Genomic DNA, 18297 nt, shown 5'->3' with positions numbered 1-18297 from the left:
TATTTAATATTTTATTTATAATTTTACATGCACTATTTTATTTATTTATTTTATTATAAGATTTTTGTCGTTTTAGATATATTTTTCTATACATCATTAAAACAATATAATATGGACATAATTTATACATTTGTCTAATAGTTTAATGCAAGAATAATTTATCAAAATAATCCTATGTGTAAATAATTTATACATTATAAAAATAATTTAGCTTGGACTAACTATGTAGTTTCTTAAGCTTTTCAATTGGGAAATTGATAAAGGAATTATTGAAAATACTTTTATTTTCTAAATGTTACTTCAAGTTGCTTTCTGGAAAGTAAATTTCAAACATTACAAGCTCCTTTTTTTTTAAAAAGATATAAATCTCTTTTAATTTTTATTTACCTAACAACTCTAATAGCTTACTCATTGAATAAAAAAATTACAAGTTAAGAGCTCGAGTTGCCAAACAATACTTAAAGTATTTTAAAAAGAAACTTATAGCATTTCAAATGCTACTTCAAATAATTTTTCTTTAAGAACTTTCAATAACTCATTGGTCAATTACCCTTTTAAAATTTACGAAATTACATTAATTACACTATAATAAAACACATACTAATAATTATAATCTAATTATAAATAACTAAATATAGATAGTTATAAATTATAATGATTAGAAATAATTACTCATAATTATATCAAATCATGTAAATAATTAAATAAACAGTTATAAAGTTACTAATAAATTTACTAAATTCATAATATTTATTTAATTATAAAATTAATATGATTTTACAAAATTACTAATATCTATTTATATATCAGTAATGTTTTAATTATAACATCTTAAACTTAGATGTTTTGTCTTTTGATAGTAGCGTTTTTAAATTTGGTTTCAAAAAGTGTTTTACTGAAATTTATTTTAATTAAATAATGAAATAGTTGGTTATTTAAGAAATATTATTTATCAATTTATTTTATAAGATCAATTAGTATTAAGAGGTTTTAATGTTATTTATCTCTTTGTTTTTTAGCCCATGCCATGTTTTCTAATTCATGAGAAGTATTGGACTTTGGAGAATATAATTTGAACACCTGAGTGCACTTATAAACTTGGTGATGAACTCATAATTTTCTGTAGTTTAATTATGTGAGAAATCCATATAAATCCAGATCTAACTTTGCATGCAAGTTTACTTGATCCCACTATCTAAACTCATAAATTTGCTAACATAAAAAATTTAATAACCATCATCTTTGACATATTAATTACAGAATTTTTACACTAAGTAAGGATCAGCTCAAATTATATTCCATGTAGGGGATTTAAGGAATGTAAGAAATAAAATTAAAAAATAACTAATTAAGATTTTAGCATAAGAGTCCAGATTTCGCAGACAGAGATAATAAACTAAATTTGGGGTGAAATTGGAAAATAGTATATTATTTTAGAAGATATTTTGTGAGTTGAGGTTAAGAAGTTTTAATATTGTTTTGTTTGGAAAACTAAATATAGATTTTCATTATTTATTTAAGTTCATTACTTCCAATGTTGTGATTTAACTTTTTGAGTCTTACACATTATTTTATAATTTATTATAATTCCTCATGAAATAATAAGAACAATATCTATTTTTTTCTCATAATGACAAACATCATTTTTATTTAGGTCCCACAATCTACCTCATTCAATTCGTAACCAAAAATCTACTTTATTATTCTCTCCATGTTTTTATTTTAAACCCTAATTCATAAAATAAGAATATAAAGAATAAAGTAAAAATGTTTTTATTTTCACTTAAGAATAACTACTATAGATGCTTTTAATTAGAAAATCGTAAATTCTTTAAGAATATTGTCATGACATAATAAAAGAAGAAACACACATACATGCATCCATATGCTTAGATATTTTCCTTTGATATGTAGGCTTGATATGATGATTTCCATCAACCAAAAATTTGAAATTTTCAAGGGATTAAGAGAACAAAAAAGTATTTTGTGATTTGGTGTATTATATACCATAACCATTTCTGATATATAATATAATACTCCAACCTTAATATGTGATTTACCGATTCATGAATTTACTGAGTGTACCAACTATTAAACTTAAATATCCTTATAACATTTTATTCTTCCTTAAAGGAAGCCTTCACAACTCGAACTCATGATCTTAAAGACTTATAGTCATAAATTTCATTGAGTAGTTCCTTTAACAACTCAATGGAAACCTAAGCTTCATTTGGATCCACTCCTTAGACACTAGAAAAGTTAATAAAAATGTATTATAAGAATCATCTAACTTAGTATTTTTGTGCATGTCTCCACCTCACCATATTCAACTATTGGATTCCACTTTAACCATTTAGAAAGTATTTCAAAGTAGAGAGATAAACTTAATTTTATTTCTTAAGATATGAATCGGCTAAGAGAAATTCAATGTTAAAATTTGTAAGCTAGAAAAATACACAAAACATTATACATAATATAAGTTATTATTTCAAACATACATTTATGGAACAATGTAAAAATAAAGAAAATCTCTGACCAACCACATTGTTTTCAGTACTTTACACAAAGAAAGCATCAACTTTTATTGTAATAATAACAGCTACAAAACATGTATTTGCATTAGCTATATATACCCTTTGTCTAGTTCTTATTCCACATAAGCTTCAATTCCCTCTCTTTGCTTGATCCATATACACTTCTATTGGTTTCTTTCTTAGTCAAAGAGACTCATTAGGTAAAAACTTAACACCCCATTTGTTGATTTGTTTTGTCTTCATCATACTTTTGATAAATTTATAATCTTTATACTCTAGTACCATGTTATAGGACCATATTGTATTTGAATTTTGTCACTTTTTAATGTATATATATATGATAATAATGATATCATATTGATGGGTTTGATTCTGATTTTGTGTAAATGTGTGTAGATCTTTAGCCATTTTGTCTTTTTTGTATGTTAAGTTGATTTTGATTCTATGGTTGACTCAATATTTTGTCATGGTTTTGGTTTGTATTATAGTTCTTTGGCATTAGATCTAATGGAGAAACTAATAAGTGGTTGATGTATTAATATAAATCACGAGCATTTATGTTTCTCCACTTAGTGCTGGATCTACTAACAATTCCTTGCTAAGTTTGGTTTCTGATGGAACTTGAAGAATCAGCCCGTAATAATTCTTTGGTGTCGTTTACAATTGTTGCGAGCCGCATAAACAACAGTTTCTGAATTTTCAAAAACCTGTAGTTTTATATGAACTTAATCACCAAATCATTATTCCCTTCTTTGATGTGTTAGATCTGGATTTTTCTGAACTCTTTTATAGTTACTTGATCTGTAATTAGAAGAAAATTACTTCAATTTTTATATCATCAATGTCATGCCTTCTTCAGATTTGTATTTTTTATATAAATGATCGACAAGGTCTTGGTTCATACTAATTGAAACTCGTGAGATCGCGGTTGAAACTCGCAAGATCTACCGTTGAAACTCAATCAGATTAGGATGAATACATCATTACTTGCTAATTTTAGAGTACTCTTATCTATTATTCTGTGTTTGTAGTACTAGAAAACAAATGATTGATTGATATAGAAGATGTCAAATTGGCTTTTATGGTATACTTGCATTTACAGATTCATCTAATTGTATAGGTTTGTAATTTAGAAAAGAAAAATGGTGAAGATTTGCTGCATTGGTGCTGGATATGTGGGGGGTCCTACAATGGCAGTAATTGCACTAAAGTGTCCATCCATTGAAGTGGCTGTGGTTGATATTTCTAAATCCCGAATCGCAGCCTGGAATAGCGACCAGCTTCCGATCTATGAGCCAGGCCTTGATGATGTGGTAAAGCAATGTCGCGGCAAGAACCTTTTCTTCAGCTCTGATGTAGAAAAGCATGTCTATGAGGCTGATATAGTGTTTGTCTCTGTCAACACCCCAACTAAGACTCAGGGTCTTGGCGCGGGCAAAGCAGCGGATTTAACGTATTGGGAGAGCGCAGCTCGCATGATCGCTGATGTCTCGAAGTCGGACAAAATTGTGGTGGAGAAATCCACTGTCCCTGTAAAAACTGCTGAGGCTATAGAGAAAATTCTGACTCACAATAGCAACGGTATCAAATTCCAGATCCTTTCAAATCCGGAATTCCTTGCTGAAGGAACTGCAATCAAGGATCTTTTTAACCCGGACCGAGTTCTCATTGGAGGCAGGGAGACACCAGAAGGGGAGAAAGCTATTCAAGCATTGAAAGGTGTTTATGCTCAATGGGTTCCAGAGGAAAGAATCCTCACAACAAATCTTTGGTCCGCCGAGTTATCTAAGCTTGCCGCGAATGCCTTCTTGGCTCAAAGGATTTCATCAGTTAATGCTATGTCAGCACTTTGTGAGGCTACTGGTGCAGATGTCACACAAGTGTCCTTCGCTGTCGGCACGGACACAAGGATTGGACCAAAGTTCCTCAATGCTAGTGTTGGATTTGGTGGATCCTGCTTCCAGAAAGATATATTGAACCTTGTTTACATCTGTGAGTGCAATGGCCTTCCAGAGGTGGCAGAGTACTGGAAACAAGTCATTAAGATTAATGATTACCAAAAGAGCCGTTTCGTGAACCGTGTTGTTTCATCGATGTTTAACACAGTTGCAACAAAAAAGATTGCCATTCTTGGATTTGCATTCAAGAAAGATACCGGTGATACAAGGGAGACTCCAGCAATTGACGTGTGCAAGGGGTTACTCGGCGATAAAGCGTTTCTAAGCATATATGATCCGCAGGTAACCGAGGACCAAATCCAGAGGGATCTATGGATGAACAAGTTTGATTGGGACCATCCCATTCACCTGCAGCCCACAAGTCCTACAACCGAAAAGAAAGTCAGTGTGGTTTGGGATGCATATGAGGCTGCAAAAGATGCAGATGGTGTTTGCATTCTGACCGAGTGGGACGAGTTCAAGAATCTTGATTATCAGAGAATATTTGACAACATGAGAAAACCAGCATTTGTTTTTGATGGTAGGAATGTTGTGAATGCCGATAAGCTTCGCGAAATTGGATTCATTGTGTACTCAATTGGTAAGCCATTGGATGCATGGCTCAAGGACATGCCAGCTATTGCTTAAACAAAACAGATGACTGAAATGTTACATTCAGCTTCTTCTTTTTTGCGCGCGAGATCCTCCCTATTCGGAAATCACTCGCACGAAGACATTCAGTTCGATTCCATTTTTGTTGTTATACTTTTTTCATGTCATTGTACTGCAATTCATTTTATTGTCTAGCTCTGTATGAATTTTCTAAAGAAGCCTATTTTTGTTTGATGAACATGTTACTATTATATGAAATGCATGTTCTAAATTTCATTCACTTCTGTTTGAACAACACACAATATATCAAATACATGACATTTCTAGAATATTTAAATTCACTTAACCATAGACCCCAATGGCATGACCTCTTATACATAAACATAGAGTCGTTTAACCGGTATTCAACCGAAATTCGGGTCGCGACATATAGCAGGACCATAAACTTTAGAGTGAAAACCATGCTTTTGAATAGCATAAAAGTTTTGCAGTCATTCCATACTAGAACTTGTTAATACATATTACTACAAGTTATCTTAACTTTGTCCTTTGGAAATTAACGTAGTATTTTTTTAAATACATAAGGATGAAAATCAAAATAACAAGGTTTTAAATATTAAAACCAAAATTCAGTAAATATTTGAATGAGAAAAATAACATATTTAGTCCTAATATTTAATATCTACTGTGAGTTTCTTTACTTCATAGGAGTAATAGTGATGGAATACATATATTGATGCAATACACAATTAAAAATAGAGGGAAAAAATGTATATATTATCGGTGTAAGAATCTTTTACACTATTACTACATTATCGGCTATTCATTTTCGATCATCTACCATTCATTCACAATCTATTAAACTTAGACAAAGTCTTTTCCTCACTCATATGTAGGTGGAATATCCTTATATATAGGTCTACAACTTAATATATTTTGATGAAACTATCATTTTCTATTATTTTGCGTGTACATAACATTATACCTTTTCCCTTTTATGCATACGTATACGTATCATGATGAGAAATAATCTATCATTTTCCATAGTTTTCATGACTAAATTCAAGGCAACCACTTCAAAATTTACATCTCCTTCACTTTATTTTCTTATATATGATTTAAATATTATTTGAGTTGAATCCTTGATATTAGATTTAGAGCTCGACTTTTATTTAATTCTGATGGGTCAAAAGATTATTTAATTGTTGATAAGTGATTTTTGACTCTTTCGATAGATTTATGTAAAGGAGATAAGTAGTAAGTAGAGATTTTTGGTCGTCTATTTTATATTTTTAAATATAATTTAAATATCTATTACACTATTTTGTTATGATTTGTATTAAAATTAGAATATTAAAATAAAATTCCATGTTTAAGAATGAAATTGGTACTACAAAAGAAACAAAAATGAAAATGAAAGAATTTAGAGGAGTTACCAAAGTTATTTATTTGTCCCAATTAAAGAAACTAGACTTCCTTTCATTTATTGTTGAATAAAAAGGAATAATATATGCAAACTTTACCAACAATACTTATGTTAGAAATCAATTGAGTTTCTCAAGTTCTTTATAGAAGTTCGATTCATGTCATATATGTATAAACAAATTAATTGAAAAATACCAAATTCATTTGGTATTGTTTTTTCTTATATTTGGTACTGTTTTTTCTTATAATTCGGTTCATGTCTTTCCCATTTTGTAATACATAAATAAAACTACCAATACATTATTTTCCCTTTTATTTCATTTTCCACATAAAATATATCCATAGCACACTACAAATTTCCATGGTAAACTTCTCTAGTTCCCCTACTATTATTCATTTTATAATCTTAGCCCTTTTAATTAATAATTAAGGGTTAATTCTTTTTAGATATATAAATTATTGAATTATGTTTCATATGTTCAAATAAAAAATTTCTATATACATATTAATAATTGAATCCTTATTGATATATCTCAAAACTAGAATTGATATTGACTAACTATACCATCTTTTGTTCATATATTAGAGTTTCAATGCAAAAATAGTACTATCTCCCCGAATCTTCTAATATTTTCATTGCTATATTTTTCTCTCTTTCTCCCGTAATATTTATTATTTACCGTTTTTTAAAGAATTAATAATAATTAAATATAAATGTTAAATGATACAGTAAAAATTAAATTATATATATCTTCTTTATATGATTATTAACTATAATTAAGCACTTTCTCATAATGCTATCCACATAATGCTTTAAGACTTGACCATAAACTTAGGACAAATCTAAATTATAGGTGCAAAATTATGACCCAACTCCTAATCTCAAGGTCAAACATACACTAACCCCACATTTCTCTATTCTCTCTAACATTACACGGTTTTGAGTTTTGACTCACAAAAAACCTTTTCACATTTTTCTTCTTTCTTCCTTCATAAAAAAATAAAATATATTTTTCTTAAAAATAAAAAAATAAAATTATAGATCGGACCAATCAGAAAGCTCCACAGAAAACTACAGAAAAAAATAAAAATTAGACAAAAAATAAAATAAAATCTTAAACACACAATTTTCTCTCTCTCTCTTCTTGATCTCCATTGAGAGAAACTTTTCTTCACCTGAACCCAGAAGAAAGAGCAAAGTTGAATCCTTTTGGTGAAAATCTGAATACCCATTTTGTTAAAATCTCCAAAATGCGGTCTTTTACAAAGACCCAAGAGAGATTCATATTCGTAGAACATAACCCAGATTGGTGGATCTGAAATGTTGTGTGTTTTGAAGCAAAGGGTGATTATAGATTCGTGTTTAACTTCTAAAAGGGTTGTTTTTATTGCTACCAGATTTGTCTTTGTCTTTGTCTTTGTCGTTGTTGTTGTTGTTGTGGAGTGTGGTGGATGCAACAAAACGACATTAAGGGGCTGCATAAACGACGATGCAGCTTCACTTCTCGGCTAGCATGAGAAGCATCACGATATCAAGTAACAATGGGTTTATTGACTTGATGAAGATCAAGGTCGCAGCTTGCCACATTTCTTATCGAACCCTTTTTCACACTATTCTTATCCTTGCTTTCTTATTACCCTTTGCCTTCATTCTCACTGCTCTTGTTACCCTTGAAGGTGTCAACAAGTGTTCCTCTTTTGGTAACTTCATCATATTCTATATCTCTTTTATTACTTACAATATGTTGTATTATATTTGGTATTGTTATTATTATAAGGTGCATAGATCCTGATTTGAATGTTGGGCTATGCTATGTTTATTTATGTATTAGAGGCTTGGATTTGTTTTTATTACAATTGTTTCGGATGTGCATGATTCGGGTGTGGACATGATTTATGACAGAATATTAATGTGTTTCTTTGATCCATGTAGCTGATTCCAACTAGTGGGAAAATACGTGGTTGTCGTTGTTGTATAAATTGTTTTTCTTATGATTAGAAGAGGTTTCTAGCTAGATCACATTTATCTTCATTTCAGGACCTCAAATGTACTTATTTCGCTTCCGTAGTTAAACTGCTTTTGAACATAGGATTAGTGATGATTATGATGTTTTCTTTACATGTATTGCTGAAACTTCTGAGGTAGATCTTGATTTGAATGTTGGGTAAGGGTTATTATATGTGTGTGTATTAGGGGCATGAAATTATTGGCGAAACTATTTAGAAGGATTTATATGTCAATGATTTGTCTATAAACATGATTTACGATAGAATGTTATGGTGTCTTTTGATCAATGTAGCCGATCTCACCTAGTGGGAAAAGACTTGGTTGTCATTGTTAGTGGTGTATAAATTGTTTTCGTTATGATTACGAAAGTTTTCTATCTAGCTAGCACTTACTTTCATTTCTAGATCTCAAGTGTGACTTGGTAATTTAAGCATTTCATTTGCATGGTTTAACTGCTCTTGAACTCTGCATTAGCGATGATTATTATGTTTTCTTGACATGTATTGCTGAAATTTATACCCTGTTTTGTTGATTCTTTGATGTCACAAATTGATACATGCCTTGATATCCCGTGTGATCATAAATTGATAGAATCTGGGCCAATATTTGTAGTTTTTGAGCACCCTGTCTAAACGAATCTGTGTTACACCGTTGTCAGTTCTTCGTAAAAGTATCGATGTATCTATCCCGTTGTCTTGAAACTTCATATCATTTGTTTTTATCTTGCTTTTCTCATGTTACTCATAGTAGGTTCTGAAAGTTCCTTGATCATTACTTTTTTATGTATCCCCTTTTGCTTCCTTGATTAATTACTCGTTTTGTGCTCCAGATTGTTTTGGTAGGCGATTAGGACCACGGCTTCTTGGCAGGGTTGATGATTCAGGGGTAAATAACTTCACATATTACTTGAAATAGATTTTGGATTACATTATTATATTCATTTAGTAAAGTTTCGGTTCAAGGATATTGTCTGATCACTTCTCATGATGATGTTAATGGTGCAACAGAGACTGGTTAGAGATTTTTACAAGATCCTTAACGAAGTCAATACCGGGGAAATTCCTGCTGATCTAAAGCTGCCAGATTCATTTGATCAAATGGTATCTGATATGAAGAATAAACAATATGATTCGAGAACATTTGCATTCATATTAAGAGGAACGGTAAGTTGCTTGTCATGTTTACTTATTGTGTATTTCTTGATTAATTGGTATTGAGTACGGAATGTATTTTATGAAACTGAATTATGTTGATATCTGCAAATCGTAATAAGTTATAACACATGGCGTAACATGAAAATACACTTTTATCGCGACACATGTCGTTACTGAAATTTGAATATTAGAAGATTGAGATTAGGATACCTGATGCGTACTATTTAGGAATGTTCGTGTAGAAAAAAGTTTATAATAAAGACAAATATTATGTTTAGATACAATGCTTCAGCTTACATTACATCCAGATTTTGTTATCATTATTATTGTTTTTTTATATAATATTTATCATCATTATTATAATCTCGATTACATTTTACAACCTTAGTTATTCATGAATGATGGCTATTGGTTTATGCATCCCTATAAGGAGTTCAAGAAATTGTTGTGCTGTGTGTATGGCTATATGCAAGACTATAATGTAAAACTTAGGGAAATTACATCGACCATCCTTAAGGTTTGATTTAATTACCCCGTCTTGTTCTAAAAGTTATACTCACCTCCCCTTAGGAGAAATATTATTTCATTCACCTTTTGGAGGAACCACATATAACAAATCCCAAGAGGAGTGTTGAGTGTAGTTAAGTCAAACCTCAGGGATGGTTTGTGTAATTCCCCCTAAAACTTACTGTAAGCATGTTCATGTACCTAGTTTATGATTGTGCAATAGCATGCAAGAAAGTGAACTTTGATGTAACGGTAAGGTTGCTGCTTAGTGCTAAAGAGGTTACGAGTTCAAATCCTGGAAACAACCTCTTCACTTGCGAGGGTAAGGTTGTGTACATCTATCCTCCCCATACCTCACTAGGTGGGAGCCTCGTGCAGTGCGCCACTCTTTTAATAGCTTTGCAGTTCTTGTGTCAAAAGTGGTGGAAAATGATAATTATATTGATCTTTGTTACAATTGGATGCTTCTTTGGACAGATGGAGAAATTTGAGAAAGAAATTAGAGACTCTAAATTTGCGGAGCTGATGAATAAGCACTTTGTAGCAAGTTCTATCCCTAAAGGGATTCATTGTCTGTCTTTGCGTTTGACTGATGAATATTCGTCAAATGCCCATGCACGTAAACAACTGCCTCCTCCCGAGTTACTACCTGTGCTGTCTGACAATTCTTACCAACATTTCCTTCTATCAACTGATAACATCTTGGCTGCTTCAGTAGTTGTTACTTCTGCTGTGCAGTCATCTCAGAAACCCGAGAAGATAGTTTTCCATGTCATCACCGACAAAAAAACTTATGCGGGTATGCACTCATGGTTTGCACTGAATCCTGCCTCCCCTGCCATAGTTGAAGTCAAAGGTGTTCACCAATTTGATTGGTTGACTAGAGAAAATGTTCCAGTGCTTGAAGCCGTAGAAAATCAAAATGGGATCAGGAATTACTACCATGGGAATCATGTTTCAGGAACCAATCTCGCTGATACTGATCTACGCAAATTTGCATCTAAGTTGCAGGCTAGAAGTCCAAAGTACATATCTTTACTCAACCATCTCCGCATATATATACCCGAGGTAAGTTGGACTCAACAATGATCACACTTCCTGTCTTCTTTATCCATCCGTCCCTCTTTGTCTTTAATTCACTGAATAAAATTTGAAATGAATGATTGACTAAGACCAACACCATGCCTTCTATGCTGGGTCAGTCAAAGAAGAATTTTTATCTGTAGAGGTTTGCGTTTAATCCTTTAAAAGCATAGAACTGAATTTCTGTGGTAAATCACTTTCTTATGAGTTACACTAATCGAAGATAACGTGAAAACCATGTACTAAAAGAGAAGAATTATGTTGAACAATTTTGACTAAAATGTTTGTCAATTTTTCTCAAATTGGTTTGAATGGAATGTGGTTAATCTTTTTTTTGGGTATAACCAAGGGTATCCTCTCACCCGATGGGTAAGGAACTGACCCCTTTCGGGATGTATGGCTGTCCCTCCTAACAAAAGTCGCTCCCATGAATTGAACTCTTGACCTTTTGGTCTACCCGGGGATCCAGTGGGGCCTTACACCATTAGACCGATGTCTTGTTCGTATGTGGTTAATCTACTTGCTTGTGCAAGTGGATACTTGTAATTTGTTGCATATTTGCAGTAGCATTTAGCACTAACGCACCAACTTTAGCACAAATTTAATCATTTTGCGTTTCGACAAAATTTGTTCTCATATTCGTACTGATTATGTTTGTCTCATGTATTTCGAACAGCTGTACCCAAACCTCGACAAGGTGGTCTTTTTGGATGACGATATTGTGGTTCAGCGTGACTTATCTCCGCTTTGGGAAATTGATCTGAATGGAAAAGTAAACGGAGCTGTGGAAACTTGCAGAGGGGAAGATAAGTGGGTAATGTCTAAGCATTTTAGGAACTACTTCAATTTTTCCCATCCCCTCATTTCAGCGCATTTGGACCCTGATGAGTGTGCTTGGGCTTATGGGATGAATGTCTTCGATCTGCGTGCATGGAGAACGACAAATATAAGAGAGACATATCATTCCTGGCTAAGAGAGGTAATAATCTATTTATACCAAAGATTAATAGAATCTAGTTATTACAAAAATTTAAGTATTCTATACATGTCGATAATTTGAAGTTCCGGCAAAATCTGGATTTTAGATTAATCCTGCTATACTCCAACTGATTGATTGAAGGGGTTGGGGTTGGAAAATCTTGGGCATTTGGTCTTTCTTCATTTTATTCTTTTCGGGAAAAAGTTATTATTGATGGCTTTTTTTATGGCAGAATCTGAAGTCGAACCTTACGATGTGGAAGCTCGGAACCCTACCCCCGGCTTTGATTGCGTTTAGAGGGCATGTTCATCCGATCGACCCCTCTTGGCACATGCTTGGCTTGGGTTATCAGAACAAAACCAATATTGAGAGTGTCAAAAAAGCAGCTGTTATTCATTACAATGGCCAGTCAAAACCCTGGTTGGATATTGGCTTTGAACATCTTAGACCATTTTGGAGAAAGTATGTCAATTATTCGAATGATTTCGTTAGGAACTGTCATATCTTGGAATCATAACCTGCCAACATGAAGCACTACGGTTTTCAACGACGGTGCACGGTACGAAAGAAGCGAGTAAATACAGGTTTCGTCTAAATTTTGTGTTGCGGTTTTGAGTTGAGATTTTCTTCAAAATGAATTCGAGAAAGCAAATAGAAAATTGGTTGATAGCATGGTGGTTGGATTTGCTGCCATCCCCTACATTTTTTGAAGACACGGTCGCCATCCTGACATGGCCTTGATGAACCGTTGAGTCTTGTGACATAAGAAACACGTCGTCTATATTTTGGTTGGTGAAAGGATACTATTAATATCCTTATCACAGCAAATATAGCAAAGATTCCTTAGCGAATATCGAGAATAAACTGAATGATGAAAGATACGAGTGTCACTCCTGTGTCATCAACGTAGTTTGCTAGAGCAGTTAATTTCTCTGAGGTTCCCCCCGCACTAGTGCAGCGTTTTCCGGCCATCATTTTTTAGTTTGTTAAGTTTTGTTAGCATCGATTTTTATCTTCGCCATATTGGATTCGATATCATGATGGTGAATTGTAGGAGTAGTTCATGAGATTTCTTTGTTATATGTCCATTGAATTGGGGAACTGTTTGTAGGACATACATTGCTATTCATTGTGTATGATTACCAGACATTGGAAATGTGCAGATAATTCTTTTTTCCCTCCTCTTCATCCTTCTCATTCCTCATAATATATATTTACATGTTTTTTTTTTGTGAAACAATATGTACCCTTCGGGAAAAGGAAGGCTTGAAAGTCATCTCACAAGTATATCTCGTGACTTTGAAACCTTCTATTTTCATTCATTTCCTATCTAAAATTCAAGTCGTAAATGTCATGCATGCAGAATCTTGATGCATGTCAAAGAAATAAACTAAGAGTGGAGCATGTAGGGTATTATTGTGCTTACCAATCATTTATATTACTTATATTTTGAAGTTGATGATAATAAAATATGAACGGTGGATAATGCAATGATAAATTAAAAAGCTCTTTTTTAGTCAGTCTATATATATTTTTCTGTATTTATATAGTGTCTTGTGAATGTGTTTTTTATTTCTGAATAAATGAATTTTATTGATTTCTTTCAATAAAGGTTCTTGAAAATGGTGCTTTGAAGAAATGAAAGAATATTATAAAAATATTTCAAATTTTATGGTGTATGCAAGCATTAGTTTAAAATGGTGCTTTGAAAACAAAACCTTCAATGAGAGCATAACCTTGAGAACAAAACCTTAAATGATATATGTAAATATGTATTTAACTTATTTCTACTTTGAACATGTCTATGTTTTATTTAAAACTTTTAAATAGACATGATTTTAAAATAAATAACTCTATATTTTTATATGATTTTAAGGAATATAGTTCCATCATTTAAAATTGTTTTCATATGTTTTGATATCTAAAGGATGAAAGTATAATGAATGTTATTGAGTTCTAACTATCTAGTCATATTGGCGATTTTTATATGGTATGACGATTGTCAAACTCTTTTATCATTAAGGATTTATGTATCTAAGTTATTTGAGATCGATCTTATATTTATTACATATCATTAATGACCAAGAAAGTATAATCGACTAGACAAATTATATGTCATCATTTCTCTTTACCTTCCTTATAATGAACCTAAGTCATTTTATATTTTTCATAATTATATCCTTATTTATAATTCATTTTTACCTTATATTTATTTGTATTTTCAAAATAGTGCATGCAAATTTAATATTTCATATACCAATACAAATTAAATGAGATGTTTTATTCCAATTATACCAAATTTGTATATCATTTAATATTTCTTAAATTATGTTAAAGTTCTATATCAAAATCAATAAACAATAAGAGAAGTCGTAAGAGTGTTCAAACCACATTTAGAAGAATAATACAAATGATTCTACACCAAACAAAATGTTACCTTTAACCTAAGATAAAATGTTTATCCGATTACGAATAAGTTAAATTGTAACTCTAATACAAAGTTAAGTCAACAAATATTTAAACTACATCCAACATTACAAAATGACAAATGCAATATAGTATTTACTTTCTAACAAACTACATATATAATCTTACACACACAAAAATATGAAATGGATAGTTATCATAATTATATAAGAAAGTGCTTAGAACATGTCTAATTCAAATGTTCCTGACACAGAATGAAAGTGATTGTAAAAATTGTCATGAGAGAAAAATTTAAGAACATGTTTGGTTTTCCATATCTTTATGACATGTGGATGAATGAGAAGAAGGAATGGAGTGAGTGATTGACCACATATTTTGATTGAAAATTCCGAAACACACTCTTTATTTCATATATCAATTATTAGTAAGTAAAACATCATCATCATCATCATCTTTATCATCTATTTCTTATTCTAATCTTCTACCTCTTTTTTTACATACAAAGTTCTCTGATTTACAAGCATAATTGCCACCTAGATCAGTGACTGATCCAACTTAGAAAAAAAGAAGAAACTTTTAAGGTTTTCTCTCTCCACTTTATTGTTTTTGTTGGAGTTTTTGATGATTTTGGAGGTGACCCTTTTGTGAATTGAAGATGATTTTGTGATTTGATGATTTTGATGCATACCCTTTTGGATATTGGTTTGGTTTTTGGCTGCAAATGTTTTAGATTCCTTTGTCAGTGTGTTGAATTCTATTATGATATTTTGTTTTTTTCCCTTTTAAGGATTACTTGTTTGTTGGATGAATTTCAACCATTTTATTCTGTTATTTTGATTATTTATTTGGATAGACTTAGTTCAGTTATTCTCAAATTTTTTATTCATGTTCTTTAAGCAAGGAATTTTAAGTAGAGAATCTATATTAACATCATGCAAACTCTTCTTAATTTATGATGTCCTTTTTTGGTTTCCAATGTCAGATTCTGCATGTTATTTAAGGATGAATGTGGTTTAAGAGGACTCAATTTACTTTTCTGTGTCAATTTTTTGCAGAATCCTTGAGTGAGATGCTTTGATTGTATTCCTTTTGTTCATGAACTGAAGAAAATTGAAGTGATTCACTGGATTACTTTATTTCTTCCTCATAGTCTGAATCTGAGGTTGAACTGAAGCTATTCGATTTCGGAATTTCTGTTGAGTATGGCAGTGAGCCAGGATCAGTTTGAGATCAAGTTTCGGTTGAGCGATGGTTCGGATATCGGTCCCAAAAGTTTTCCTCCTGCTACCAGTATTGCAACATTGAAACAAAGTATTCTTGCTCAATGGCCAAAAGGTTAGTTATTTGTGTTGTATTGATTCATTTTTTGCCCCTTTTTGTCTACCCTATAAATGACTAAGATATCAAATTGAGAAGGTGTTATTATGTTGTTCTTGTTTGTCATTACTAATTACAAAGTACTATAGCATTTTCAATCCATATCATTGAGATTTGACAAAGTTTTACGTTGGTTGTGGACTGCCTAACACAACTTTCCCGTTTTATCTGGACTTATGACTAGCTATGTATAGCTTTGAAACAAAGTGCAACGTAGGTGAAACTGTTAGAAAGGATTAAAAGGTCGATAACTTTTCAATGAACATGATTTATGATAAAACGTTATAGTATTGAATGATCCATGTAGTCAACTCAACCTAGTAGAAATTGTTTTTATAGTTGTTGTCATTACATAGTATGAACAATGAACTATAAATTAAGAAAGATTGGTGAGTGGTTCAGGATTGCAGCCTCATAAGTTTTACTTGAAACTTACAAGGATATATTTATATGTTATAGTATTTTATCAAATCCATATTTCCTTGGTAATTTTCAACCTCGCGTAACGATTTAACTGTCCATGACTCCATATCATTGGTCATCCTGAATCTCATTTGATATGTCTACATTCTACGCATACGCAGATATTAATATACTTTCACTTAGAAGTAAGAACTGAGCTAACCTCTGTCATATTCAGTGCAACTTCCAGATATATAAGATATAAAGAAAATCGCATGTTCTAGAATACTAAAGATGCATCGGCCGAAGGTAGGAAGACTATAGTAATGATATCTTAACTCGGCACTATCCTGTCATGCATTCAAATGATTGTTTTATTGGTTTAATATATAATGATGTCTCGCTTAACCTTTCGTCATGATTTTCAGTTATATACGTGATCCGAAAGTTTATGTTTTTGTTTTGAAGACAAGGAGTATGGCCCGAGAACTGTAAAAGACGTGAAGCTAATTAGCGCCGGGAAAATATTGGAGAACAACAGAACAGTTGGGGAATGCCAGAGCCCATTATGTGATCTCCCGGGTGGAGTTACAACAATGCACGTGGTTGTACAACCGCCTAACGCCGAAAATGGTCTGCTATTTATATCTGTGATGTGCTGAATGTTACTTCTCATTGCTGATTGTTTTACTTGTATAAACAACTTCGGAAAAAATGTTCCTTTCAAAACCGTAAATAAAAGCCGTAAATAAATGACTACTTTGTTGCAAACTTCCGCAGTTTTGACTTCATTTCATTTTAGTATTTTATACGATCCTTATCGATTTTCTGGTTTTTCCTCTTGTAACAGAGAAGAAAGTAGCAGGTGAAGCAAAGCAGAACAAATGTGTGTGTGTAATATTATAGGATCCGGATTGAATAGAGGATATCATCTGCATAGGTGGTTAATGTATTCGTGTGCCTTATTCTTACTACAGATCAAGAGTACCCGAGCTGCCGAGAATTGCGAAGGCAGTAGTTTCCTAATGTATTTGCAGCGGTAAATTTCGCATACAATTTTCGTATGAGGGATGGTTGTCTGGTGGTCTCAGTATCTAGCTGTTGCCTCATTTTCCACTTGGTATACTTGTTTGAAATGAACTCTATCAGTTTACTCTCATCATGTCTATGCTTTTTTTTTCTAGAAAGAAAAATCATTGTGCCTTATGCTTGATGCAACTAAATGCATTAATTTCAGAGTTGTAAACTTATGCACCAATTCTTGATTTTTCAAGACTAAAATGTTCTCCTTACAACCTTGTTTTTGTAAATGAATTCAGCATTGTGAGGGGTTTGGATTCTTAGAGTCCCTAATGGTTAACTTTGCAAAAGTCAGAGTTACACTAAGTTCTCATCTAAGTGGTCCAGTGTATGAGGCTCCTATCTCGTGACGAGTCTGAGGAGGATAGATGTGTAGAGCCTTGCTTTAACAAGTAAGACACCACGTCTTGAACCAAAACCTTAAGGCATTAGTTCCATGGGCCTTTCCTTCTTATAAACTCTTTCATTCCTCCCCGCATATCCAATGTGGGACTTCACACTTGAATAAACCCAACATTACGAGACCTTATCATTATGTTGAGTCTCACATTTAGTTATCATCTAAAAATTGGAGTGTGAATCAAGCAATGCTTTAATCTTAATGTTTTAAAAATCAAATTAGAGTCAGACACATGTTTGATAGAAACAAATAATAACATTCATTATTTTCTTTTTCATGAATCAAATGATTGATATTATTTATGTTTAGACCGCATTTAAGTTTGACGCAATAGTAAGGTTGTTGACTAGTTATTATGGAATCATAGGTTCA

The 18297-nt window shown here is 32.1% G+C and overlaps 3 protein-coding genes across 7 annotated transcripts; all 3 read left to right on the top strand.

Moving 5' to 3' along the window:
* LOC109354730 (UDP-glucose 6-dehydrogenase 1-like) lies at positions 2575 to 5332 on the top strand. 2 transcript variants are annotated; one of them, XM_019597425.1, is made up of 2 exons: positions 2575 to 2734; positions 3668 to 5332. In XM_019597425.1, exon 2 carries the CDS (start codon positions 3677 to 3679, stop codon positions 5117 to 5119), a length of 1443 nt encoding a protein of 480 aa, XP_019452970.1. In that variant the 5' UTR covers positions 2575 to 2734; positions 3668 to 3676; the 3' UTR covers positions 5120 to 5332. The 2 variants fall into 2 exon arrangements, with proteins under 2 accessions (XP_019452970.1, XP_019452969.1); XM_019597424.1 differs by having other exon boundaries at positions 2576 to 2734; positions 3655 to 5332.
* Positions 7570 to 13423, top strand: LOC109354725 (probable galacturonosyltransferase 14). Its single transcript, XM_019597412.1, has 6 exons — positions 7570 to 8209; positions 9346 to 9401; positions 9524 to 9679; positions 10655 to 11245; positions 11937 to 12239; positions 12472 to 13423. Exons 1-6 carry the CDS (start codon positions 7999 to 8001, stop codon positions 12754 to 12756), a joined length of 1602 nt encoding a protein of 533 aa, XP_019452957.1. The 5' UTR covers positions 7570 to 7998; the 3' UTR covers positions 12757 to 13423.
* On the top strand, positions 14901 to 17619 carry LOC109354728 (membrane-anchored ubiquitin-fold protein 2-like). 4 transcript variants are annotated; one of them, XM_019597421.1, is made up of 5 exons: positions 14901 to 15020; positions 15722 to 16001; positions 16914 to 17078; positions 17296 to 17378; positions 17415 to 17619. In XM_019597421.1, exons 2-4 carry the CDS (start codon positions 15869 to 15871, stop codon positions 17349 to 17351), a joined length of 354 nt encoding a protein of 117 aa, XP_019452966.1. In that variant the 5' UTR covers positions 14901 to 15020; positions 15722 to 15868; the 3' UTR covers positions 17352 to 17378; positions 17415 to 17619. The 4 variants fall into 4 exon arrangements, with proteins under 4 accessions (XP_019452966.1, XP_019452964.1, XP_019452965.1 ...); XM_019597419.1 differs by having other exon boundaries at positions 17296 to 17385; positions 17423 to 17619; XM_019597420.1 differs by lacking the exon at positions 14901 to 15020 and adding an exon at positions 15068 to 15247 and having other exon boundaries at positions 17296 to 17385; positions 17423 to 17619.

This window comes from Lupinus angustifolius, chromosome LG08, assembly GCF_001865875.1.
Source record: "Lupinus angustifolius cultivar Tanjil chromosome LG08, LupAngTanjil_v1.0, whole genome shotgun sequence".
Lineage (NCBI taxonomy): Eukaryota > Viridiplantae > Streptophyta > Magnoliopsida > Fabales > Fabaceae > Lupinus > Lupinus angustifolius.
The sequence above is the reverse complement of the archived record's forward strand: the minus strand, read 5'-3'. Positions and strand labels throughout refer to the sequence as shown.